The 26,846-nt window shown below is 36.3% G+C and overlaps 2 protein-coding genes and 1 pseudogene across 2 annotated transcripts; 1 reads left to right on the top strand and 2 right to left on the bottom strand.

Annotated features, from left to right (window-relative positions):
- Positions 1–351: 351 nt before the first annotated feature.
- LOC109020493 (ATP-dependent zinc metalloprotease FTSH 4, mitochondrial-like) lies at positions 352–8,089 on the bottom strand. Its single transcript, XM_019002957.2, has 7 exons — positions 7,850–8,089; positions 5,678–5,765; positions 4,881–5,144; positions 4,007–4,243; positions 3,797–3,921; positions 2,700–3,176; positions 352–1,562 (listed from the first exon to the last, which is right to left on the bottom strand). Exons 1-7 carry the CDS (start codon positions 7,874–7,876, stop codon positions 627–629), a joined length of 2,154 nt encoding a protein of 717 aa, XP_018858502.1. The 5' UTR covers positions 7,877–8,089; the 3' UTR covers positions 352–626.
- Positions 8,090–9,719: 1,630 nt separating this feature from the next.
- Positions 9,720–15,649, top strand: LOC108982237 (annotated as a pseudogene).
- An 8,330-nt stretch (positions 15,650–23,979) lies between these two features.
- On the bottom strand, positions 23,980–25,076 carry LOC109020507 (glutaredoxin-C6-like). Its single transcript, XM_019002978.2, has one exon. The coding sequence runs from the start codon at positions 24,910–24,912 to the stop codon at positions 24,481–24,483; it is 432 nt and encodes a 143-aa protein (XP_018858523.1). The 5' UTR covers positions 24,913–25,076; the 3' UTR covers positions 23,980–24,480.
- Positions 25,077–26,846: the final 1,770 nt, after the last annotated feature.

Genomic DNA, 26,846 nt, shown 5'->3' with positions numbered 1-26,846 from the left:
GTCTTCAAACTTGTATTCATGTAGCGAAAGCTAGAAGCAAAACCGACACAAATGGGGAGCAAAACAGAAAAAGAGCTCTAATATAAGGCCTTTTTTGATTACGCAGTTTAAATGAGATGAGATACTTTATTAAAAATTAAATAAAATATTGTTAGAATATAATTTTTTAATACAATTTTTATTTTAAAATTTAAAAAAATTGAATTATTTTTAAAAAATTTAAATTGATTATTATATTTTGTATGAGAGTATACTGATAAGATAATATAATTTTGAGTGTCCAAACCGGTCCTTTCTCAAGAAAAGGGATTATCATTACTAATTGTATAATATGCAATGAGAACAAAAACAAAGACTAAAAACAAGAAATATTATTTTGGAAAAACAAAAACAGCAGATTACTTCCAGTCATCTTTCTTCTTAATCATAACTGCTAGACTCACTCCCAATTGATTCCTTCAATAGTATTCAGTCAATTTGAGTCACAGTGATACAAGAATAAAACCTCACGGTGCACCAAACAGACTACAGTACTCCACGGAAGGCTGGTAAGTTAATTACTATATGCACATTGAATCTGACAATTAGGCACTTGGCAAAGGATCAGAGACCCAACTTCCGTCATGCTATGATCCCACGGGAGCAATGCCCTTAGACTTGGCTGCGGCAGTTGCGGCAGCAGCGGCTGCAGCTGCCGCTGCAGCAGCAGATGCAGCTGGATTGGGTGGTGAGGGCGGCACTGGGTTGGACTGTGAGTTACTACTCTGTGTCGTAACCAGTTGTTGCTGTTGCTGCTGCTGTTGCAGCTGAGAGTTGACTTGGGCAAGCAAAGCCTTGATCTGACTTCCCGAAAGTGTCTCGTGCTCAAGCAAGGCACTTGCAAGTGCATGAAGCTCCTTGCTATGGGTGGTAAGAATGGTTTTCGCATTGTTGTAAGCCCTTTCCAAAAAGTTCTTCACTTCTTTCTCGATAAGGAGCCTAGTCTCCGTGCTCATGCTCTTCCCGTTGTCATCATAGTTGTGAGAAACAAGCCCAACTTCTTTGCTCATACCATACTTCGTAACCATTGCTCTTGCGAGTGAAGTTGCTTGCTGGAGGTCCGAAGATGCACCAGAAGTAACTTCACTTTCTCCAAATATGAGCTCTTCTGCAACCCGTCCTCCCATGCAAACATCAAGTCGGGCAAGCATCTGCTTAAGAGAGATACTTGTCTCATCCTTGTCGGGCAATTGGGCAACCATGCCAAGCGACATCCCACGGGGAACTATTGTTGCCTTGTGAACTGGAAGAGCCCCATCGGTATGGATAGCTACGAGGGCATGGCCTCCCTCATGGAAAGCTGTCAGCCTTCGTGATTCATCAGATATCACAGCAGATTTACGTTCACTTCCCATCATAATCTTGTCCTTTGCATACTCTAGATCGGCCATGCTCACTGCTTTAGCACCATCCATAGCAGCCTTTAGAGCAGCAATGTTGACCAAGTTTGCCAGATCAGCACCTGAGAACCCGGGAGTTCCCCTAGCAATAATCATCAAATCAACATCGTCTGCCTTGAGAACCTGCAAAAGAAGCAAAATTGAAAACTTATTATAAATTTGAATTACTACTAGTTTGGAATATTTTTCATAAAGAAGAACCAGATGCCTCTGTATTGGCATCCAACAAAAATTGAGGATGCCATTTTATATCATATATCTGACTCCTAAGAATATAGATAATGCTACTATCAAAAGTATTGAAGGGGGGCTCCTCTGTAGAGATTCATAAATCTACCCTCTTGTTGTGGTGAATGGATCATAAGATTAACTTGCTGGAAAGCCTTTACCTGCTGACTGCCACTTCATTTTTGCCTAGGTAACATAATGATATAAGTGGGTTAGACATGCCAATGTGACTGCCACTGGCTTGATAGGCATTTTCAAACGCTATACACGTAATTCTTCTGGTGCAGCAAAAACCTTTTAACCAATGAAGTTAAAATAAAACAAGACAAAACAGTTGGACTAGTTGGCAACTTGCAGAGGGAAACGGCTTCCCATTACATTTTATGGCATATTCTTGTATGCATCTGTATACCTGGATTGCGCCTTTTGCGCTTTTTATTGAAATTTAGTACTTTAAAAAAACATTTTTGAGTGCCATCAAAACCTAGTCCAGAGGTCTCATCACAAAGATTAGGATATCATAGGGTCAAAAAAACTTCTTTTTTCAGTATAATAGAGGCTAAAAAACTTACCATGACACCAAATCTTATATGGTCATCCCAAGCATGTAAATGTGAGTAACAGAATACAATTTCATGTGGGCGTGTGCTTTATCAATTTCATGTCCAGCCCAAATTTCTAAGAGGACTAAAAAGATTTAGACCATGTTCAAAAGTGTGCAAAAGAACAGAGAAGGATAAGATTGAACTTAAAGGGAATAAGAAAAATGGGATGGATACTGAATTTCTCAACAAACATGTCTCCTCACCCTCCAGATCTACCAATACGAGAACTGGAGGGATAAAGCTGTTGGTCCTCATTTCTTTCACCTCCCACCCAACTCCTTCCACTAATAGAGGAAGTTGATTTGGGGGTGCATGGACATGGTGACAACAAAAGACCACGACAAGACAGGACTGCTTATCAATACCAACCAAGCTTAGTCTTCAAGAATAGATATCTTAAATTCCTTCAAGTGTGAAAAAAGAATACCTTTGACATGTGGGATTCCATAATCTGCCTTCGTCCTTCAACATCTGGATTAGGAACAACAATGTGACGATCAAAACGTCCAGGTCTCACCAATGCCTTATCTAATGACTCCGGGAAATTAGTGGCAGCAATCACTATAATTCCCTCATTTTGTTTGAAGCCATCCAGTTCAACAAGCAACTGATTCAAAGTCATTTTCATGTACTGCTGGTCTTTTGGGTTACGACTTCCTCCTATGGCATCTATCTCGTCGATGAATATTATGCAAGGTGACCGCTTCTTTGCAGCAGAAAAAAGATCCCTTACTCTTCGAGCTCCAACGCCAACAAACATTTCTTCAAACTCACTGCCACTACAGGAGAAGAAAGGTACCCCAGCTTCTCCAGCTATAGCTCTAGCTAACATCGTTTTGCCAGTGCCAGGTGGGCCAACAAGCAAAACACCTTTTGGGAGCTTGCCACCTAAACGAGTAAAGCGCTGGCACAAGAAAAAATAATTTAAAATACAAAAAAATACATTTTTTTTATAAGTTAAAATACAAAAAAATACATTGCAGATATAAACAAGGGCCACAAGATACCCAAGTTGAAGAAAATCTAAATCAGTAGTCATTGTGGAATAAGAACAGCAACATTAGGCTAGAAAATATTAGGTTCCAAGGGTCATTCAGGACATGTGATACTGAATAAGCAACAGAGTCACACTTACTGAATTATAAAAGCATAGGAAGAAGGGACTACTTTTGACATCCTAAAAAATACTTGACTATGAGTGCAATGTAATGAGATTTATATCGCATGGACTCAGTTACCAACACTTTTCAAGGAGTGAAAAACTATTAATCAACTAGCATTGGTGAAATCCAGGTACATGGATAAAATGGAAAAAAAAAATCATTTTTTGGTAAACGATTAAATTGGAAAAAGGGGCATATGGTGAACAACTTGCATGCCCAACATGTATTTCATACCATCCTAGCATGAAGTTCATCTCCAACACAAATGCGCACGTGTACTGAAGTAACATCACCAAAAAAATTGCAGATATAAAGAGAAAAGAGAGGCAATTAATACAAATGGTAAAATAATGCATTTAACCTTGGGGTCTCGGAGATAGTGAACAATTTCTTCAAGCTCTGCCTTTGCCTCATCAACCCCTTTTACATCGTTGAATTTTGTATTAGATTCCAAGCTAGGTTGCACTTCTTCATGTAGGCCAAGCCCTGAAAATTGGAAACAAGAAAAAAAAATATTTTCAACAAATTTTTAACATGGAGAAGCACCTGTAGTATCAAGACATAGTAATACCTTTACTGATTCCCCTATCCTCAATGAGTGCTCCTGCACCAGATATCAAGAGAAAGGCAAGTGCGATAGTGCGAATTGTACGCCACAACTGCTCTTTGAATTGCCCTCCTTCAGTAGCTACCATATGAATAGGAGCACTTGCAGTTCCAAGAATACCATCTTTTGTAGCTTTTCCCACATTCCTAAAAGCTGAAAGACCGCCAATACTTTCTTCCTCCTTACCTTTGTTTGCAATGCCTGCAAATTTAAAGATGTGTTTTGCTCATCAGTTCAAAAGCACAAGACAGACAAACAAGGGTGAGAATGGTGATCTACATATTACTGAAAAAGTGCTAGGGGCACAACCCAAGTACACTAGGGATATACAAAGAACACCTAATCTAAGGAATGGTAACCTATCAGAACTCTTTAGAATCTGTTGAGATATAAAAGGATAAGGAGTCCAAAACTAAGTTTTAGATTAGAGCACCACTCATGTTCAAGCAATGCATGCAATGGGCTTTCAAGAAGAAACATGAGCTTCTAAGAAGATATCTTCATTTCTGCCACTGCTTTCTGCCACTGCAGAAATGGGGGAAGAATAAACCATACACAATTTGATCTTATATTCGTTTATCTACAAGACAAATGTAAATCATTACAACAGCATCCTTATTTTCCTAAAACTAACATAACTCAGAATCTCCTCAAACCATGAATGAATATGTTTTCTACAGTAGAAAGGACAGGCAGCCACACAAAATGATATTTAAATTTACCATCCGGATAAATAAGGCCATCAGGTTAACAAAACAACATTAACAGGAAATACAGCACAGAAAAAGGAGGGTAGAAGTCATTACAAGGAAAGGAGTCACTCTATTCCTATGCCTACCTCTCTGCAATGTCTTGAGTAACTCACTTTCATTCAACCGATCAACCTTGACCAATGCCTTAACATATTCGGAAAGTGCCGAAGGGTTAGAATGTAAAGATGGTTGACTTTCAAATAGTCTTATTACTGCTTCAGGATCATTTCTATGGTAAAGTTCTTTAAGATGTGCAACCTCGCTAGCTTCATCTACATCACGTACCCTGCGAGCTAGACTACCAACATAGCTAGACTGGCACCTCTCTTGAGCACTTAAAAACCTATTCCCTGCACATAAAAGAAACGACCAGAAGATTTCATCAACTACTAAAAACCTAACTGTAGAAAATAGGCTTGACTCCTTCAAAGAAAAATGCTCCATTTTTTTCTTGGCAATAGATGAAATACTTGTTCCAATATTTTGGGTATTCTATTCCGTTTTAAGATGCCAAAAATATTATCTTTTTACAAAATCAATGGACCAATTAACCCTTACTTTATTTGAAAAGTAAAATCCCTTTTCCACTTGTGTTCTTTGAGTTTAATTTAATAACAGTTATTGTGGGAATTGGCAACTTTTCCTTTCAAATGGCATCCTCTTAAGATGTTGAATTTATCTTAACAAGGCCAACAATATGGAACAGAAGGGTCTTATTTTAGGTTAAAACGTTTATGTACTCTTCTCGTTGAAACCTCAAAAAGACATATTGACTACAGCAAAGCTACTTCGCAATCAATAACAGAATTTCTTAACACATGCAAACTCGTATTTGCATGTATATTTGGGAAAAAAAACATTACGATATAAAAGGTGCACAAACCTCCACCACGTCCAAACTTATTGACAGGGAAATAAGTTCTCACAAACAAATTCTTAACTTGTCCCAACTCAGATTGGTGCCTTGAAACCTGTTGCAAACAAGGAATATCAATTTTAATAGATTTCGACACTTTACATGAAGACCAACAGAAAGAATTCACTAGAATTCAGCAAATAGTGCAGAATTATATCATGCTTTAATAAGAAATCAATAATTTTATTGGAAAGAATAAAAGACATAGCCCAAGAACACAGGTACATGAGTAGATGTATGAAACTATATGTTGGTATTCGTTAACAAGGAGACACTATATAGCTGTGTCCTAGTGTTTAGATTGTGGAACAGACATCCAGAAAACCCATGTCCATGTCATTAAACGACAGAGAGATAGACAGCATATAAAATTGCACGAGCATCTAGGTAATAGAAACAGCCTGACAAAGAAAAACTGCTAGTACACGAGCAAACTAATCTCAACTCCAGCAACCAACAGCAATACAAGTCCTCTTTTAGACACATGTTTATATATGCAAAAGGGAGGGAGAGAGAGAGAGAGAGAGATGAAAAATTTTCCCCTGGGATTCTACTTTAACACTATAGCAAGTCTTTTCACCATTAATGAGGTAAAAACAAAATTTTGTGGTAACACTTCTTCTTAGGACCTGGGATCTCACCAAAGGCAGGGCATTTAGGACCCACCCCTATCGAATAAGCCCCGGATACACAACCAGCTAGAAATGTCTTATATATAATCTAGGCCCTCCTTTTTTTGAAAGGTAATATACTCTAGGCCAACTCTTTTTTTTTTTTTTTGAAAGGTAATATAATCTAGGCCAACTGTTTGTGAAGAATCAAATCCAGGATGTCTGCAGCTCAACCCAAGTCCGCTGCCCTAGGCCAACTCTTCTTTGCATGGACAGCTTCACTGGGAAAGATCTTGATGACGGAGAGTTTGCGAAGACGTGGGGGTGATCATAATAGATTGGTGCAGCATGTGCAAGAAGAGCGGTGAAACTGTGGATCATCTTCTACTGCATTGTGATGTTGCTAAAGCGTTATGGATTGAGGTTTTTCGCAGATTAGAGTTAGTGTAGGTTATGCCCGCCACAGTGGAGGTGCTCTTAACTTGTTGGACAAATCTAGGAAGTATTCCACAAATCAAAGTTGTGTGGAAGATGATTCATATTTGTATTCTATGGTGCTTATGGAAGAAGCGAAATGACAGGACGTTTGAAGACAAGGAGCAATCATTTGAGGATCTTAGATCTTTTTTTGTTAGAACGTTATTCCTATGGGCCATAGCAATAGATTTTAATGGTTTAGACCTTCATGATTTCTTGTTTCTTTTTCTCCATCCTAGATAGGTGTTTCCTCTTGTATACCATCTTGTGTACTTGGGCTATGCCTATTCTATTAATACAATCGTTTACTTATTAAAAAGAAAGTAATACTACAAGAGAACTGAGAAATTCAATGACAACAAGTAAAAAACTCGCAATGTAACTTAAAGGCTTATAAGACTGCTGCAAAAAGCTAAAATCTTCATACATGTAACGAACCTTCAGCTGTAAAGCCAAGTAAATCATATACTGAACACGATTAGTGATGAAAAACATTCCAATTTAACTGAAAGAAGCCACCCTCCCTCGGGCCCTCACCCCCCCCCCCCCAAAAAAAAAAAAAATAATAATAATAGACTCATCTTTGCATTCAAGCAGCCAGAGATTTCAGCTAACCCACTGTTCAGTTCCTATGAAATCCAGCAAAATTTTTTAAAAACAGGGATTTAAAAAATGAATGTTTCAATCTCCTACGTATTCCGAGCACTTAACGAGAACATAGAGCTCCCGAATCAAATACACAAGGACTCCATTAGATTCCTAGTAAAACAAAACACACCAGGACTCGATTTAAAAAAGAACCACATGCTGCAACAGATATATGTTCAGATGGTGCAATCATAAAAAAGCGATCTAAAACAATAAATATTAATTAGAAGACTCGTTTTAACAAACAGAAAAACTATATCGAAATTAGGGTTTTGCAAATCCCCAAAAGGGGTTTGATTATGGATAACCCAGTCAAACGAATGGTTTCGGAACTATACGGAAAACGGAAAAAAAAAAAAAAAAAAGCATTAGGATTTCCGAGCCGCGCAAGGATTCAAGAAACCTGAGTGATGAGGCGCCTCCATGCCATATCTTCTTCAGAGACCAACAAGGTCCTACCTTTTACCTCTCGGGAACCTCCTCTCTCTCTCTCTCTCCCCCTCTAAAGGTTTTATGCGTGGTATAACTCTGCTTCGGCTAGGAAGAAATCGAGGAGGAAATGAGCGACGGAGAGGGTGCGTACGTTGGAGTTGGGAGGAATAATCGAACGGTGTGTAAGACCGTGTGATGCTGAGCGCTCTCTCTCTCTCTCTCTCCACCATCACTATCCCAGTTGAAAAGTTGTAATTTTTTTTTCCAGTAATTCTACGATAGAATCAATAGAAATATGAAATACGTAAATACGTATAATCGCTTTAAAAATATTTGTATCCATGTTAAAAATTTATTTTTTTTTTATATAATATCATATTTGATTTATTTTGTTTATAATAATTACGCTGCAATTATATAATTTACGATCGTAAATATTTTTTTTCTTTTTTTATAATACTCTCTTCATTCTATTATGTGGCATTAGATGATAGTTTACAAATAAAATATAATGCCACATCATGAGATGATAAAAATTAAAATAATAAATAGTATTATTCTTAATAAAATGTCAATATTGCCCCTTCGTTAAAGGATATTTTGACCGACTTCTAAGAAAATTATCACAAGACACAAATCCATTATATTTTTTAAAATTATTAAAATAACAATACTTTTTTTTTATGTAAATTGATGTAACAGATTTACACATCAAGATATATTTGGCATATTCAGATAGAAAATATTTGGTCTATAAAACATTTTATAGAATTTAACTTATAAATTAATATGACTTAATATGTTACGTCAGATTTTAAAATTTATTTTATTCTAAAGTAAATGTAATATCTCACATTGAGTCACATTAATTTATAAATTTATTTTTGTAATATTTATTTTAAGAGTTAGCACTTCTCTATATAGATTTATTCTATTTTAAGTTTAAACCATTTAATTTGATTAAACAATTAAAAAAATCTGTTTCCTAAAATTAATATGGAAAATGAGATTGGATGGAACAACATTAGACCATCTTGATTCTTTTACTACTACTTTGTCTTTTTTGTTTTCATTTTTTCATTATCCACCTCCTTCGGCTATTGTTTTGTTGCATGCAACATGCAGCGCGCAGCCCAACACGTCCCTCAACTAGTCACCACCCCTTTCTTTGCTGCATCCAAAATGTCAAGAAATAGGATTAGAATGAGAGTGTAATTTCTTGGTTCGATCAAGAAATGGCTCTCTACATCAATGCATTATGCATGATGGGATTATGATGATAATGATGATGCTCGAGTCGAAAGGAGTAAAAAATGATTATTTTTTTAGTTTTGCTATATATAAGTCGGTGTGTTAACACATCACTTACAATGATACCGATTGCAACTTTAAAAACAAAAAAAAAAAAATCAAAACATCAATTATTTTTTAGCATATGGGATGTGAAAAGCCTCCATTTTCACATAGGAAGTTTTTTTCTATTTTGCTCATTGAATAGTCTTTGACCCATGACTCAATTATTGCCACTACAAGAAAAATGGGCTTTTGTGGCCATTTAATTGCGGCGAAAAGATTATTTGTGACCAAAACAGACTCATTTTGACTGTAAATAGTCATTTCGCTAGAATTAAATGGCCACAAATAAGCAGTTTTCTTGTAGTGTGCAACATTTTCTTGCGTACATTAGAATCTTCCAATAAACTCAGTCTTTAGCCCAATGTTCAAGGTTAGGACACATAGATTTTTCTTCTTTCCTATTCTGATGACTATTAAAAGACTTGGGACTAATTTTCCAGGACAGGAAGATATATAGCCATCATCATCAAGCTCTGGACTTGATCATGGATAGAGGAGTTCTTTGGGGTGTTGGTTTATGCATTTTGCTGGTTGGCTATGGAGTTGAAGTGAAAGCTTCTCATCACCCTTATAGGAATCTTCAGTCACTTCCAACAGATGATCAAGAGCAGCCTTACAGGACGGCTTACCACTTCCAGCCTCTTGAAAACTGGATGAATGGTTTGTCTGTCTGTTTGTCTTCATCTCTTTGTTGATCCCTATATGCATTTTATTCTTCTTTCTGTTGTATTGTTTTTGTTGTTGACATGGTTCTTTGTTCCTGTAACTTGGAAAATGGCTGCGGTTGGCACACGGATCCTAATGGTATGTTTCCCAATTTTCCGTTTGTTATGATGCATTGTTTATACCTTTCTTTTTTCCTCAAGCTAGATTCATGTTTAAGATATTCTTGAACTTTCTTTTCTCGTTGAAAAAAATGGACAAACGACTCAGCTTAAACAGGGATAGGATTGAGCATAATAAAATAGCTACTCGAGTCATTTTAGGTTATTCAGGTCATGGGTTAGATGAGTCCATAACCCAATTGACTTGCTATATATATTTTTACAATAAATTAAATTTCACAAATTATTTACTAATATTTTTCTACTATTCATAAATTATTTCATTATTATCCACAGATGATCTGAGATATTCTTAACATCCAAATTTACCCTTAAGTGTGAAGATTGGTGCCATGACAATTATTTTTCATTCATTTCATCAACCATAATTGAATTAAAGTGCAAAGTGTCAAATTTTGATAGTTTGAGATTACAATCTATCAATTTTGATAGTACGGAATGCACCATGTAAAACTTTGGACAATTTAGGTCAATATTTGAAAATGATCTCAACTCATCTCAAAACTTATCATAATTTTTCGAGTTTCGTTTTTGAGTGGTCCATCCGTTGTTGAGGCATAAACAACCAACAATAAATGTGCGCCATATCAGCAATTCTAGAGAAACTACAATAAGCTCATTACACTGAATTTCCTCTTAAATCATTTCCTCACCCCTTCATAAATTGTTTTTGAACCCAAATAAAAGCTTTCGAACAACACCTTCTCCTCACCGCCGCAGCGAACCCAACGCCAGTTTGGACAAAGTGAACCCATCTCCCCTGTCGTTCACATGGCCCATCACCCCGTGGTGTTTTTTTTTTTTTTTCTACTATTGCCCATCTCCCATCTGGAGTCACCATGGGCGTCTTGCCTAGTGGTAATTTGCAAGTCACACTGGTTCGATCTAGACATACAAAATAGAAGTCAACCTAAAACTTACTTCTTTCTATTAATAAACTTGATATATTCATTCAATTTTAATACTTTAGGTAATCTCACTTGTAGCATCCAGGAAAATCTCATTTGTATGCATGAGATTTTTCCTACTATGAAAAATCAAACCTACATTTTAAGAAATCTCATGGTACGAAATAAGGCCAACTCTTCCAATTCAGAAAATTTAACTGGAGCAAGAAGAAAGAAAAACTGGGCAAATGAAAGAAGGCAAAGACACACTCGAGAAGAACTCCGGTCAAAATGGTTGCAGCAATTCGAGATCTGCGAAATGATTGGGGGTGGGTTTCATGCGAGAGGAAGGGAGAGGGGGGAGGGGGGGAGAGGATTTCGGCAGATTCCGTGGATTTTGATGTAGGGTCAGTGGTGACGGCTTTCATGCGAGAGGATGAGACGGGAGGAGGGGGAGAGGGGAGAGGATGGTTATGTGGGTGCAAGTTTTCGCGTGAGGTGCAAGCATATCAAAATTAAAATGGAGATTCTACTTGTCAATAGCCCATTAGAGGGCTGTTATTTGAGAATTATTAGATGGACTGGTCTAAAGTTATTCTCTAATTTCTTTCTCAAATATCACTCAAATATAAAATATTTTTCAATTTTAAATCTTCAACTTTATCATCTAATCATTACCTCATTACAACTTTCTTAAATTTCCAAACAAAACACAAAATACAATATAATTTTTTCAAATTTTATAAACAAAAAAATTATATTAAAAAATTATATTCAAATAATTTTTCAATTTTATAATTTTTTTTTATCGCGGCAGCCCACTAGACGTTTTAACACTACCTTACTAAAATCAATGTCTTACTACAAGACCAGTGTATTACAAGGGAGTTTACCACTTGTCTCATGGGGTCATCCGTCATTCAATATAATCTCGTTGATTGGATCAGCTTGAGCCTGCACTTAACCCCTCGGAGCCTTATGACAACAATGGCTGCTAGTCGGGCTCAACTACACTCCTTCCTGGAGAAATACCAGCCATTTTGTACACTGGGATCAACCTAGAAAACCGCCAAGTCCAAAACTTGGCAGTCCCTAAGAATCTCTCTGACCCACTGCTGAGAGAATGGGTGAAATCGTCCTATAATCCTCTAATGACTCCCGTTGATGGCATTGAACCTAGTAATTTCAGAGACCCAACAACTGCTTGGAAAGGCCTAGATGGATTATGGAGGGTCATCATTGGGGGATTCATAAATGGCAGTGGAATGGCAATTCTATATCGAAGCAAAGGCTTTGTTAGCTGGACTAAGAGTGACAGTCCGCTCAAAAATTGGCATGTGGGAGTGTCCTGATTTTTACCCTGTTAGTGTCTATTATTAAGGAACTACCTTCCAAAACAGATGACAGCAAGAGTAAGTCAACAGATGACAGCAAGCTTGCCTCCAGTCCGTGATCTAAGGAATCGCATTCATTCTCTTCTTTCCTTTTATGTACTCATTGTAATTATAGCTATATGGTTGTCCTTCCTATAGTTGTGTCAATTCCTGTAATTACTCTAGGACACAAGTTTGGTAATTCTTACAACATCTGTAAACTGCTATATATATATATATATATATATAAATCATCTCGACAGAAGAGGACGGTGAAGTTTACATCATTTGATTATTCTTTTATGGTAATTAGAGCCAAATTGTGACCTCTATCCATTTTTTTTTTCTCAAAGCTCGATCCCATGGCCTCCCTCAATACTCCTACTATCCCTGCAAGTGTCCACAACCTAGTTACAATCAAACTCACCAAAGACAACTACCTCCTTTGGAAAACACAAATCGTTCCCTACTTGCGTGACCAGCACTTATTTGGATATGTTGATGGAACCATATTTGCACCCCCGCCATTCATACCCAACCCTGATACAGCCAACTCCACCTCTGCCCCTACAGAAATTCCCAACCCAAAATTCCACTCCTGGTATGACCAAGACCAGGTTGTTCTCAGTACCTTGGTTTCCTCCTTGTCCGAAGGAATCTTAGCTCAGATGGTAGGTCTCTCAACTTCTAGAGAAGTAAGTATGGGTTTCCCTTGAGAAAATGTTCTCCTCCATCTCTTCGGCTCGAGCGATTCAGACTCGCCAATTCTTGGCTCTCACCAAGAAAGGAAATATGTCCATATCTGACTATTTCCAGAAAATGAAATCATACTCAGACACTCTTGCTGCCATTGGACAGCCTCTACAAAGTCATCAGTTCACTGCCTACCTTCTTGGAGGCCTCGACACATCATATGATGCCATTGGAATAAATAGGTGGACTCTACCTTATAATGTATCATGTATCTGAAAAAACCCATGTCATTTTTCCGCAATGAAAAATAACATGAAAGTAATAATTAAGTAATAAGAGTACTCTACCTTAAAGTTGAATTACCCAGTGCAAGAGACGGTTTTGATTGATTGTATAGAGGTGTGCAAAAGGTAGGTGCAGGTATTACTTTCTGATGTTTATCATCCTAGGATACATCTGAAAATGATTAAAAGATGGGGCTTCTGGAAATCAAATATTTGGTATTCTGATCCCCATTTGAGTTCTCTATTAGTTTGGGTTACTTAATTGGGTGTGTTAGGTAAGCATTTTGGGTTTTGCTGGATTATCTTTCTAATTATTGGTATGTTTATAGTTGCATTTGGAGTACTCTAAATAATGGAGCTTTCTATTGTCTAAAATTCTAAATGCAAGTTGGATATAGAAAGTATTTATTAATCTCCTTTCAGTAATAAAAATGCAGAACAAATGAATTATACAAAAATAATCTCATAAATTGATGTGGCTTCATCTGATCCGTTATATCTACTTTACAATAAAAGTAACTTTATAATCTGACGAACCACATTAAGCCACATCAATTTGTGGGATTGTTTTTGTATAATCCCTTTGTGGCTAGAGTATTTCTCAAACAAATTAATAGAACAAAACGTAGATCAATTTCTACTTAGAAAAAACTTCATTCATTATGAGGCATGCCCAAGTGAAGCTAACAGCCATTACTGAGCTTCGAACCTGATGGATATATGTGTTCTTTGGGCTGTAGCTTCATGCGTTTTGAGTTACAGTACTGCCTACCACTTTCAACCTCCCAAAGGCTGAATGAACACCATGCCTGCATAACCTTCTTTTTGCTTCAGACTTATCTCTATTCGCTCCGTAGGCTTTTCTTGTTCTTTCAATTTTACAATAACTATTTACATATTTCAATATCCTTTGTTCCTCTAATTTGACATGTTGTAAGTAGAAAATGGCTACAGTTGACACAAAGATCTGAATGGTTTGTTTTCCGCAATTTCTTTTTGTTATGCTGAACTATTTGTCCTTTTTTTTTCCTACTTTCTCAGCACCTTGCTAGATTCATGTTTCAGTCACCAGAAAATCCAGGGTAGTTTCAGATACTCACGAACTTGGTCATAAAATAGTATCAAGGCCCGCCAAATAAAAGCTTTGGAACGATATCTTCTGCTAGATCGAAAAAGTGTTGATTTCCATATAAAATGCTTGTTGATATGACCAATTGGAAAATATACTTTATATTGGCACTTAGAAACGTTTCCTTGGAGGGTGAAAGGACTCTTCTTTTGGTGGGTTGTTAGGTTTATGGGCTATTTGAAGTATGGCAAACGAATTTTCAGTGAAAAACAAGGTGAATTGCCACTCAAATTTGAAGCTTCAGGATTGTGGGCAACAATTTAAAAATTATGATACACTAATATCTCTTCATTTTACTGCAGGGCCAATTATATATATTATATGGGTTTATTCAATATCAAATGATCTTGTTCATTGGGTTCATCTTGACTAGCCCTTAATCCTTCGGAGCCGTCCGACATCAATGGTTACTGGTCTGGTTCAACTACATTCCTTTCTGGGAAAAACCTTCCATTTGTGCACTGAAGATGACCTCAAGAACCGTCAAGTTCAAAACTTGGTAGTACCAAGAATACTTCTGACCAACTGCTCTATGAGAATGGCATGAACGAAGGCTGCAATCACCTCATAATCCCCTACTGACTCCAATGGGATCTTTTGTTGGTTTTGGCTTATAAAGATTATCAAAATAGACAACAGTCTTCTTTTGCATATTTAGTAGGCCAGCAGGACAAGTGAGCTGTGCTCATGTGTAGTGATCAAACCAGGGCAGAATAGTTTTCATTTTGGTTCTATTTGGTTTTTTATGAGGTTCATTACAGGGCAGGAATGCCTTTATGTCTCTTTGGTTATCTTATTTTGTACTCTCACTAAACAAGCTGTATTGAGTTAGTGCTAGAAAGATGGTATAGATCTTTCACGTTTCGAAAAGACTTATCTAGAGTACCTCATAAGCTCTATGGTTTGGTGAATTGCTTACCAGATAAAGGTGGAAGAAGTTTCCATTTCTCTTTCGTGTTAAATAATCTTTATTCTTTATAGAAATGCAGATATAAGATTTTGGATCAATTTATCTATAACTTTTTTCTGTCTATGTGTGCATTTTATCTTAAGATTGATTTTGAGAGCTTTGGCAGCCGGTGGGGATGGGGAGGCTTGCATCACTGCTAGAGTATATCCAATCTTGGCTATTGATAGAGAAGCTCACATATCTGGCATATGTCCAACAATGGAACTCAAGATTGTTGGAATTTCAAGCTCTTAATGCTTGGATCATGAAGATTCAAATATAGACGAAGGCCACCAATCAAATAGAAGTAAACGTTGAGCTGGAATATGATAAACAGCTCAACATCTCCTCTTTGATTTATCTTTCTCTCTTTATTTTACAGAAGCCAACCAATATGTGTTCAACAATGGAACTCAGAGCTGGTGTTTTCTGGTCTTCATTTTCTACACAGATAACAACTACTGAGTCTTGATTTAGTCTCTTTGAAGAAAAAAACACAAGGATCGCTACAGGATCATGTTAAGACGTGGAAACTTTGAAGAGGGTCATTTTCTGTGCATCTGCCAATTCTATTTCTAGGGCTGCAGCCAATTGTACCACATTGATCTTAATATATCCTGTTTATATTGCACATTAGTTCATAAAGCTTGACGCATATACCATTTTCTAGACTAGCATACACAACAGAGATGGATTTCAAGGGATACTGTCACGGAAGAATCAAAGGCTGAGTTTGCATTAATGTGGAAGCGATGGGTGGTGGCTGGGGCAGTCATAACATCTGTGCTAGACTGTAGTCATATCCGATGCATACAACATGCAGGAGGATGATGATCAAGCAATCTGGCTCAGAACAGCTCATGACGAGTTTAGATTTTCTAGAGTTTTTACCTGAATTCTAATCTCTAAGTGAGAGGGAGATTGACAAAAGACAGATACAAAGTGAAATAAACAGATATAGGATCCACTTCATATATATCTCTCATGCCAAGTCTTAAGGCCTCAACTGTTCTCAAATATTCTTAGACTACTTCGCTTCTATTTACAAACTATTTACTACTATTTATAAATTATTTTACTATTATTCACGGATCATCTGAGGTACTTTTAGTATCCAAACGAAGTCAGCTCGGATAGGGCAAGCAGCCTATACTACCATGTTAGAAAGCTTGCCTTGATCAATGTCGGTCACATGGCTGAACAAGGCATTTCCCATAAATCTTAGTTCTGTTTGGTTGCCGAACCAATCTCAACTCATCTCAAACCAATCATTGATGAGACCCATTATTTTTTCAACTTCTCATAAAAAAGTTAAACTCATATCAACCTAGTTCATACATTTTAACTTAAAAAGTTAAAATCACCTCAACTTAAAAAAGTTAAACACGTCTCAATGAGACCCAATAAATACTACTATTTTCAATTCAACTGATCAATTCATCTCAATATCCAAACGTAGCCTAAATCTGTACCAAGGCACCCTTTACAGCTTGAGGAAGATTTAAAACAAGGCAGAGGAGGGGTACTTAAAGCTTCATTTTATGGTGTGGCACTTTCAAATATGTTTAGGACTACTGTTGCAGCCGCCATTTTGGTCATATATTGGGGTCAACTGTAGGAGGAAACTAGTTTTGGTCAGTCACATATGATCTTTGACAAAAACAGAACAACTTGGAAGTAGTTGATTACAATGACGCAATGATGAGAACTACATTCACTCAGAGAACCTTATATTACCTTAGAGAAATGCAGTTACTGTATCACATCCACTAATGACATTCATTTGCCACTTGTTTTTTGAGGCTCTTGTATTTTGCACGTTTTCACTTCATTCATGTCTTCTTTATGGATTAGGTGTATCATACATGGGTGGATGTTTTTTATGCCTTCGTGTGCTGAGTAGCTTCTTGTTACGTCCATGACACGTGTACTTAGCAGTGAATCACGTCATATGTCTATCTCTCTCATTTTAGGCAAACTCGTGACCATTGTCCTCTTATAGGTAACTTCAGTGCTACAAGATGTCAAGCCAACCTTAAGAACAAGAGTCTTCATTTAGTTTTTTTTTCAAAGAGAATTACTATAAACATAAAGGAATTATATAAAAATAAATTCATAAATTGACGTATCTTCTTATGATATGTTAAATTTATTGTAACTTTACAATCTAACGTACTACATCAAATCACGTTATTGGGTAAGTTTATTTTGATATAACTCCTTTATATTAAAGTATTTTTCTTCAAATAGATAAAGTCGAATAATAAGTAAAGACTAATCATTTTTTCTTCTACGCAACAAGATTAGCACATCTAAAAGGAGGGATCTTGATGGCCACATAAATAGAGTGAGTCGCGCGCAGACGTTCCTTCAAGTCCGGGTCAAGCGAACCCAAAACATAATTAATCACACTAAAAACCTAATGATGATGATAAGAAGTCAAACGTCATGAATACAAAGAATATTCCATGCTTTTTACTTAGCAAAAGAATTTCATGATAAATACTTTTTTTTTTTTTAAATAATAATTGAAGACCCACATTAAAGGAGATCGCATTTACTACTGGACAATACCCGACCATTATCACCAATAATATTCACCATACGTCATGCTAGTTTGCAATAATACCATGATGTGGGGGATCAGATCAGACACTCCGTCCACTGTCTTTCCCCCATTAAAGACTTTTGATGCAATTAAAAAGATGAGGAACTGAAAAAGAAACAAAAGGACAGAGACATAGAGACAAGAAGAAGAAGAAGAAGAAGAAGAAGAAGGAGGAGGAGGAGGAGAAGAAAGAAGAATTCTTGAGCAGCTGCTGCTTCTGCTGCTTGTTTTCTTTTAAAGTGATGTAAGCTTAACTCCATACTGCTATCCGTTGACATGGCGTTGAAACAATTTATATGGGGGAGGTGTTTACTGAGGGGATCTAAAGCTTTAATAAATAGGATTTTAACTCCGCTTCAAGTGGCTTCCCTTAGTGGAAAATGGGTGGGAGTTAATTTTTGGCACGCTAATGATCGATGTAATAGTCTATCGCATCAAATAGCATAAAAAATTATTTATATTTAAAATATTTTGTATAACTATAGATATTCTAGATTCCTTGTACAGCAACAGCCAAAATTTTATAGAAATGAAAACCCCACCAAGGAAGAAAGTTCATGATTCAAAGTAATTTACTCACCAAGTTTTTTTAAAAGAGGCTTTTGGAACTTTTTAAGCAGAAACGTCACCTAAATACTCTGCCCCTAAGCAATTTTCAGTGGGCCACTTTGGTTGCCCAACTACTATATATATATATATATATATATATATATATATATATACATACTAGCGGTTGGGCAATGTGCGATGCACATTTGTCCGGTTGAATGAAAAATAAGTTATTTTATAAAATATAAATATGTTTTGTGTTAAAAAAAAAATGTAATCATAAGCAAAATAAGTGATATATGAAGAATTTTTTATGACCTCGATTTCTGTACCTAACAAGTGAAAAAAGATACGGAAAATCTATGTGATGATGACAGTACTTTACTGCATAAATCGAAACAATCCAACTGAAGAAAAAAATGAGAAGTGGTAAAATGAAATTTAAAATTAACAAAACCAAAGCATGGTCTTGGTCTCAAAATATAAAATTCTGAATCAATTTAATTGGAGTGTAAAAGAATATGTATCAATAGAGAAAAACACATTATAGCTAGGAAACGAAAAAGAACTCAATCATAAAATTCTAAGTCAATTCCTCCAAAGTAGCAGTCTATATGTAAAGCCAAAAAAACTCCTACGGAAATTGTAAAAATAAATGTTACAGTAATATGAATTATTTTAAATTAATTTAATCAGTATTTAAATTTTTACCATTGGATCAAATTTAGAGATTATGATGAACGGCTGGATTTAAATCCAAAAACCTTCATTGTCTCCTCACTTTCTATTTCTCCCTCTCTCTCCTTTCGCTCAGTCGCGTCATCGCGTCTCTCTCACACGATCTGCTCCCTCAAGCAACCGTGCGCCACCATGCCGTGTCACCGACCACATTATCAGCTTTCCCTCACGCCGACGATCGAAACCCACCGTCGAAGCCCCTTGGCAGCTCCTCCCTTCCCTGTGCATCTTCCCTCTCTCTCTCTCTCACCTGATCTCCTCCCTCAAGTAGCCCAACATCGTCGTGCGCCACCCTGCGGCGTAACCTACCACCTCACCGGCTTCCCCTCATGCCAACGAGGAAACCCTATCGTCGAAACCCCTTGGCAGCTCCTCCCTCAACCGCACGTGACCAACCCGAAATGGGTCTCGAAGCACGGATTTCTCCCCATAGCGCCACTGTTGGCCACCCCTACGCCACCGCACCACCACCACCAGCCTCGTCCTTCACCGATGACCCATCCTCTTCCTCCACCTGAAGCTTCAGCTCCTGCCTTCTCTCTTCACGGATCTGTTGGTTTGGGATTTGTGTGTTGATTTTGTGATTTAAGTGAAAATTTGTTCCATAATTTTGTAATTTTGTGGAGAATTGTGATCTGTGTGGAAATTTGTTTAGTAATTTTGTGATTTGTGTGGTTATTTTGTGGTGAATTTTCAAAGAGGGACGAAGGGGAAACGGTGATTTTGCTGTGAGGTAGAGAGGGACGTGAGGGGAGGAAGAAAACGTAAAATAAGTTACTGTTCATTACTGTTCATCTCACTGTTCACGGGACAATAGACACTTTTAAGTATAAGGAGATATATAGTTTTTTTATATATTACTCCAAAACATGATACATTTTATATATTAAATGATAGTTGCAGTTATGTGTGTGTAAGTATTGTGTAGTCGTTTTAAAATAAATAAATACGAGATATATATGAAAAAAAAATTAATTTTTTTAATAATAGACTCTCACTCTTTTTTAAAATGAGTACACGATACTTTCACACTACACAACTATACATAATATTACTCTTTTATAATATATAATTTTTTTTTTCAAACTCCATGTTCATAAATTGATTGCAAAGAAAAAGCTGGCACTTAATTTCTCATTATGATAAGATACGGTTAATTACATTCTCCTTCTTTGCACTATCACCTTTTTCCCACTTGTACACGTGGATTTGACTCGATGTAATTTTAGCCTTTTTATCGTGCATCTGAAAAAAATATATATATAATCAATCCATAAAATAAACTTAAATTAATTTTTTTCTAACCAAAAATCAAAAATCTTTTAATCTTATATTTATTTATTTTTTAAAAAATATAATACTTACGCATTGATTACGCACTAATCTATTGCTGTAAAATATCATTTCTCTTTCAATATATATATATATATATATATATATATAATTATAATGAAAACTTGCTTGGTCACCATCCATTCAATGCTACAAATAGATTGATGATATCATTGACCTGATAACCTTTTTTTAGCATCCAAATACTCTATTTTTTAAAGTCGTCTCGAAGTTTTTTTAATGTGCTTGTGGGAAAGAATCTCATGGAGATTCTCCCTCTTCCATCCTGGCTGCAAAGGGTTGCAATGTATGAGTGGAGGGAGGTGTAAATAGAAGCCAATGCATGTGTGCCACGTCTGATTATAAATGAAATGAAGAAATAATAAATTATTATATTAAAAAATAAATGGAAGGTGGAGAAGGAAGCACTCTTTGGACTGTGGTTGTGGTGGGTTGACGTGATTGCCATCACCAAGCTGTCTTTTCCAAATCTAAAGGAGAATGGGTCCATTGATGTAAAGTGGGGAGGATTGGACTCTTACCCTTAATTATCACACACTTCACATCTATCATCTTTTCTTTAATTGGTAAAGTTTATTATTTAATTACTCAATTTTATTTTCTTGTGCCATAAAATTAGAATCAACACCAATAAATGGGAAAAAGAAATAAGATAAATGGGTAATTTTTGAAAACTATGCTCTCATTTTCTATTTGTCCCACTTGAGTTTATTTGGTTTAAGATCAATCTTGATTAAAAAAAAATTAAAGACTAAAAATATCTTAATAAATAAGGCAAATGAGGTGAAAATATAACCTCAATGATTCTAAGCATAAGTTCATAAGTTCACTTGGTTAGATAATCTCTTATTTGACATCCATTGTAATATAATTTTATCGCTTACAAGTCGGTATGCAAACACTGAATTTAATATGGGACTTAGTATTATTATAAAAAAGTCAAAATACGAATATTTTTTTATACTGGCTGGTTTTACAAATTCCCGCAATATTTATGTATTTAGCATGTCAATAAACAAGCTTAATTAACATTTTCTTGTTATAAATTTATCACTACATGAAATAGAATAGAAAGTGACTTTTTAATCTCTTTTTTCCATTTTCCAATACATTACATTAAAATCTATGCAAAATAGAAGAAAAATAATAAGATCCATAACTTTTTCATGAGCATTGTCATAGGGTTAAGTTTAAGATTGCGTTTGGATGTTGAGTTGAATTGAGTTCTCTATGAATAGTAGTGAGTTAAGATGGTGGAGTGAGTTCTGTATGACCCACCTAAGATGAGTTTAGATATATTTATGTTGAGTTGAAAAAATTTGTGGGTTCCATATATAAAGAGATTTTGAGTTGAGATTAATTTAATGATTTGAGAGTTGGATGATTGAATATTAAAAGAGATCTAAATCTGAACCGAAGTGCAGTCAAGGAACCAAACTAACCCAAAATCTACCAAATTAGATGCAATAAATGGCAAGTTGCATTTAATTAACTCTCAATATTACACTACAAAATTGTAGTGTAAATTATTTGTATAATTCACATTCACATGACTGATTTATATGGTAATATTTGAACCAAAAGTGAGCAAAATTCTAGCCGGCCCTCTGATCCCACATGTACTGCCCACTCATTCAAAGAAAAAGAAAGAAAAGTCAAAACCTGTTTGGAGACAGGGACATTAAACTTGAACAAAAAGTGTGAAAGTGGTAGCCTTAGGTTGTATTTTGTGAGTGGGTTTCTTATTACATTCTCTTATCATGTGCAAGTGTCTATGTCTAAACCTATATATATATATATATATATATATATATATGTATGTATGTATAGATGCCTTGATAATTGATGCACCTATCAAGAGAAGAGATGGCTGCTCTCATTTTGTTTGTTTTTCTTTTGATAATAACAACAAATAGTTACAACAATAAGTAAGGTGGTTGAGTACTGTCTGATGGGAAGGTGACAAATTTGGTCTTGTCTTTGCAGCCACTTTTTAGGTGCTAGCCTTTTCTACCCCAATTCTCCTCATCATTCCATCCCCATATCATGAATTACTACTTCCTATTAACTTCTATTCTATATTAATTCCATCTCCATAATGTAATTCAATATAATTAATAGTAATTCCATGATTTGTATTGAGCACCAATATCTCTTGTAACACGATTGATGTGACAAATATGCATTCGAGCTTATGGTTTCTTTTAATTTTTTATAAATTTCAATTTTTTAATGGTTTCATACATTCCTACCACATCGATGATGTTCCTACCACATTGTATTATTTGTAAGTAGCATCACTCATATGATGATAATACTTATCCTCGATTTTGTTGTTACAAAAATGTAAATATTTACCTTATAACATGGTGTGAAGACTATAAAAAAATTATTTATTTGCTACCAGTTATTTTATGCTAGAATGATTATTTTCTATCAAAATGAGTTAATTTTCGTCATAAATAATCATTTTCGTCGTAAATAATTCGTCATAAATGCTCATCTTTTTGTACTGAACCTAGTTAAACTTTTTAGGATAGAAAAGCAATTGGGCCCTCCACCATTATGAATATGTAGAAGTGGGTAAATTTTCTTTTATAATGTATAAGAATTTAACCATCTCATATTTTCTTTTCCAAGAAAATAAAAACAGAAATGGTGTAAATTAATTAGTACCTTATTATTATTATTATTATTTTTTTGAATATATTTGGGGAGAGGGTTTCAAACTCTAGACCTCCCTTTTAGAGACTGTGAATTATATCAATCAGACCATAAGCCTTCAACTTATAGTACCTTAATTAAAACAAAATTCAATCGTGAAATCAATCAAAATTCTAGATTTATCATATTTGTTAAGCTTTTAACTTTGCTAAAAAACTTTACACAGTCGGTAACAAAAATTGTAAATCTCACTTCATATATTCATTTTTTTCTGATTCTTCAAGATCTTTAATGACTTTTGAAGTTTATAAAAGATCTTAATCCGATTAAATCATCACTAATTTTGAATTAAAAGGCGTTAATAATCAATTACTCTAAGAGAAAATCTTAAAATTTAAAGCCTCAATTCTTCATAGTATTAGTTGGAGTGCACAAATGAAATTGATTAAATTCTTAGAACATTTATTTGCAATTTGAGATTAATTGCAATAATTGGAGGAATTTTGGCAGTCTGTCTTTTTGACATCATCACTCTTTTGTTTTTTGTTTTTTTAATTTTTGTTGTCCCCACAAAGTAGACTCGACCTAACATCATCATACATCAATCAGATCAACAAGATTAACGGTCATGATCTTCCCATGATTGCTCCTCGGTCCCACACAAACCTGCTGATTCTTTGGACATAAAGAAATGTATATATTTTAGAGTAGAAGAAAAGAACAGAAAAATACAGTAAAATAAACACTTAATATAACCAGACTATTATTACAGATGGACCGTCCTGATTGCTTAATGAGTGGCGAGCGGCCCCACGTGGTGGGATCCCCCCCAGTCTACCGACTATTGTAGTTAAACAGATCAAGACTCGGTAAACGAAAAGAAACGTCGACGTATTTTAAAGAGTACACGTGTTGCATCTAAGAGGGCGAGTATCCCTCACGCAAAGGAACACCAGAAGAAAGGAAACTCGCAGATATTCTTCTTCTTCTTCTTCTTCGTCGTCGTCGTCTTCCTTCTTCTGCTACTGCGTTTTTTTTTTATCAGTATTGACCGTCAAACCGAGAGCAAATAAAATACTAAAGAAAGAGGAAAAATCATTTCCTTAAAAAGAGGTTGTTTTCGATTACAAAACAACGAGAAGGGAGGCAACCCAGAGATTCGGAGAACCGAATATTATTCCCAGAGAACACCGACTTCGCGGAGCTTGGGAGCGAGGTGGCCACTGAGGTGGAGGGCTACGAGGGACTCCAAGCCGCCGACGCAGGTGCCACCAATGAAGACGGAGGGAGCCGGAGGAGTACGGGGGGAGTCGGAGTCGGCTTCGGTATCATGGGGTGGGGGAGGGAGGGCGGCGATCTCGTCGTCATCCAATTCGATGACGGTGGGGTGGACGCCGATATTGACGAGGAGCCTCTTCATGACATGACACATGCAGCAGGAAGACCGGCTGAAGATGATGACAGGGTGCTCGGATATGAGGCGGCGGATTCGATCCTCGGCGGACTCGGCGACGTCGATGGATAGGGAAGAGGCGGAGGGCGTGGCTGAAGTAATGGAAAGGTCGAGACTGAAGATGTCGTTGGAGCAACTTCGGAGGCCTTGCATCGCCGGAGAAAGAGAGATTCAGAGCAACAGAGAGAGATGATGGTGGGATTGATGTCAACGGGTAGGGCTGGGGGGAAGAAGAAGAAGTGGGTGTGCGTGTGAGGGTGGAAGGGGTGTTGATGGTTTTATAAAAGAGAGAGAGAGAGAGAGGAAGTGAGAAGGGGGAGAGATGGTGTCACGGTGAGGTTGCTTACATCACACACTACTGTGCTTACTTAACTTAACTCACTGTATTCTACTTACTTTGGTTCCATTCTTTGTTGCCAGTTCATTACTTTTGTGTCTCAGATACACACAAACTCTGAGATATTCCCCACTCCCACGCGCCCTTGTTTATTCTTCTTTGTGTGGTTATTATTAAGACTAGTGATACATATACCCATAATTTTATGTACAATGTTATACATATAATTATGTGCATAAAATTATAAGTTTATATAGCATTATTTTATTAATGTATATTTTTATCTATACATTTAGAGTTTCATTTTCATACAACAAAATCAGGGTTACTCAATTGGCTTAATCATAACTTGCTCTTAAGATAACAGGAAAAAAAGAAAAGTGTTACAACCACAAAGAAATCTCGTAAAAATAAATTTACAAACTGACATGATTTCATGTGATACATTAGATCTATTTTATAATAGAAGTATGTTTACAATGTAATGTATCATATCAAGATATGTAAGTTTGTGAGTTTATTTTTATGAGATTTCTTTGTGATTAAAATATTTTTTTAAGAACAGTTGTATGTGAAGAAAATGCTAAGCTTAAATTATATTAAGCAAAGTATAGTTAGGACTAAAGGTGGTTGCTCAATGTTAAATGGGCTACTCAAATATACTTTGCCATGTTCTATTTTGAATTCGAACATTAATTCACATCACATATAGTTATTGTGAGGGGAGTAATTCCCAGGATCGGGTCTGGGTCTAAGGATAAGGTCTGGCCTGGGTCGAGTCGGCCTAGGAGGCCCAAGAAGAGAAGTAACTGGACAAGGTACATTGACAAAAGGATGAAAGGCAGGATAGTTTAATATCATTATTGGCCGACAACTCGGGACATCCTCTGACCCCGAATCCTGGCGTTCAGACGGGTTAGAGAAATGGACGTGAGTGACTAGGACCACGCTGCATTAATCTACATTAATGGGATAAAGGTGGGCATGCCAGAAAGGGGAGTCATGCAGCATTTAATGCATCCTGAGGCTCAGCACGCTACGACGTGCCTCTTAGGGTATCAGGGACACTCGCGATCAGATTAGACTAGTCTGCAGTACAGCAGGCAAGTGGCAGGGACATCCGACCTCGTACGGAATGGCGCACCACCTCCACCTCGAGGACCAACCCAGCCGGGTATAAATAGCCCCTTTCATGGCTTGGGAAGAGATTCACACTCTTCACTCACATCTTCTTTGATTGATTATTTCTTTTTCTCTCCTACATCGAAACTAACTTAAGAATCAAATGTACCACAGCCTCCAAGCCTCCCATTCTCTTGAAACCAGGTCCTAAATCAATTGTGTGGAGTTGTCTAGGTTGCAAAACACGACATTAATATTTTTATTATGATCACGTTAAGTATGATGACCACTTTTCCATTTCTCTTATTCTCTTGTAAAGAACAAAGAAAAGTAGAGTTTTGATTTATATCTAGAAAAAAAAAATAGGACTGCGGTTTAAATCCATTAAATTTTTATCATTGTATTTTTTTTTAACCTTGAAACACAAACTGTTATTTATTAAAAGAAAAAAAAGACGGAAATAATATTAGAGAGAGAGAGAGAATGATTGGAGCGTAGATAGGACGAAGAGGTGAGGTGCGTGAAGAGGTAACAGCTAAGAGTCTCACATCAAAAATAAAATAGAGTTAAGAGTTCGGGAATCGTGGATATTTGCCGGTGGAGTGGCGCGCGTGGGGGCAATCACATG

The sequence above is a fragment of the Juglans regia genome, chromosome 6, assembly GCF_001411555.2.
Source record: "Juglans regia cultivar Chandler chromosome 6, Walnut 2.0, whole genome shotgun sequence".
NCBI lineage: Eukaryota > Viridiplantae > Streptophyta > Magnoliopsida > Fagales > Juglandaceae > Juglans > Juglans regia.
The sequence above is the reverse complement of the archived record's forward strand: the minus strand, read 5'-3'. Positions and strand labels throughout refer to the sequence as shown.

What these genes read in the sequence shown, in the direction of transcription:
- LOC109020507 (XM_019002978.2), bottom strand. Translation starts at nt 24,912, where the DNA reads ATGCAAGGCCTCCGAAGTTGCTCCAACGACATCTTCAGTCTCGACCTT.
- LOC109020493 (XM_019002957.2), bottom strand. Translation starts at nt 7,876, where the DNA reads ATGGCATGGAGGCGCCTCATCACTCAG. An exon ending in ACTCAAGACATTGCAGAGAG is followed by an intron (nt 4,244 to 4,880) that starts GTAGGCATAGGA and finishes TTAAATTTGCAG; the next exon opens with GCATTGCAAACAAAGGTAAG. An exon ending in TGGAATCCCACATGTCAAAG is followed by an intron (nt 1,563 to 2,699) that starts GTATTCTTTTTT and finishes CTTCTTTTGCAG; the next exon opens with GTTCTCAAGGCAGACGATGT.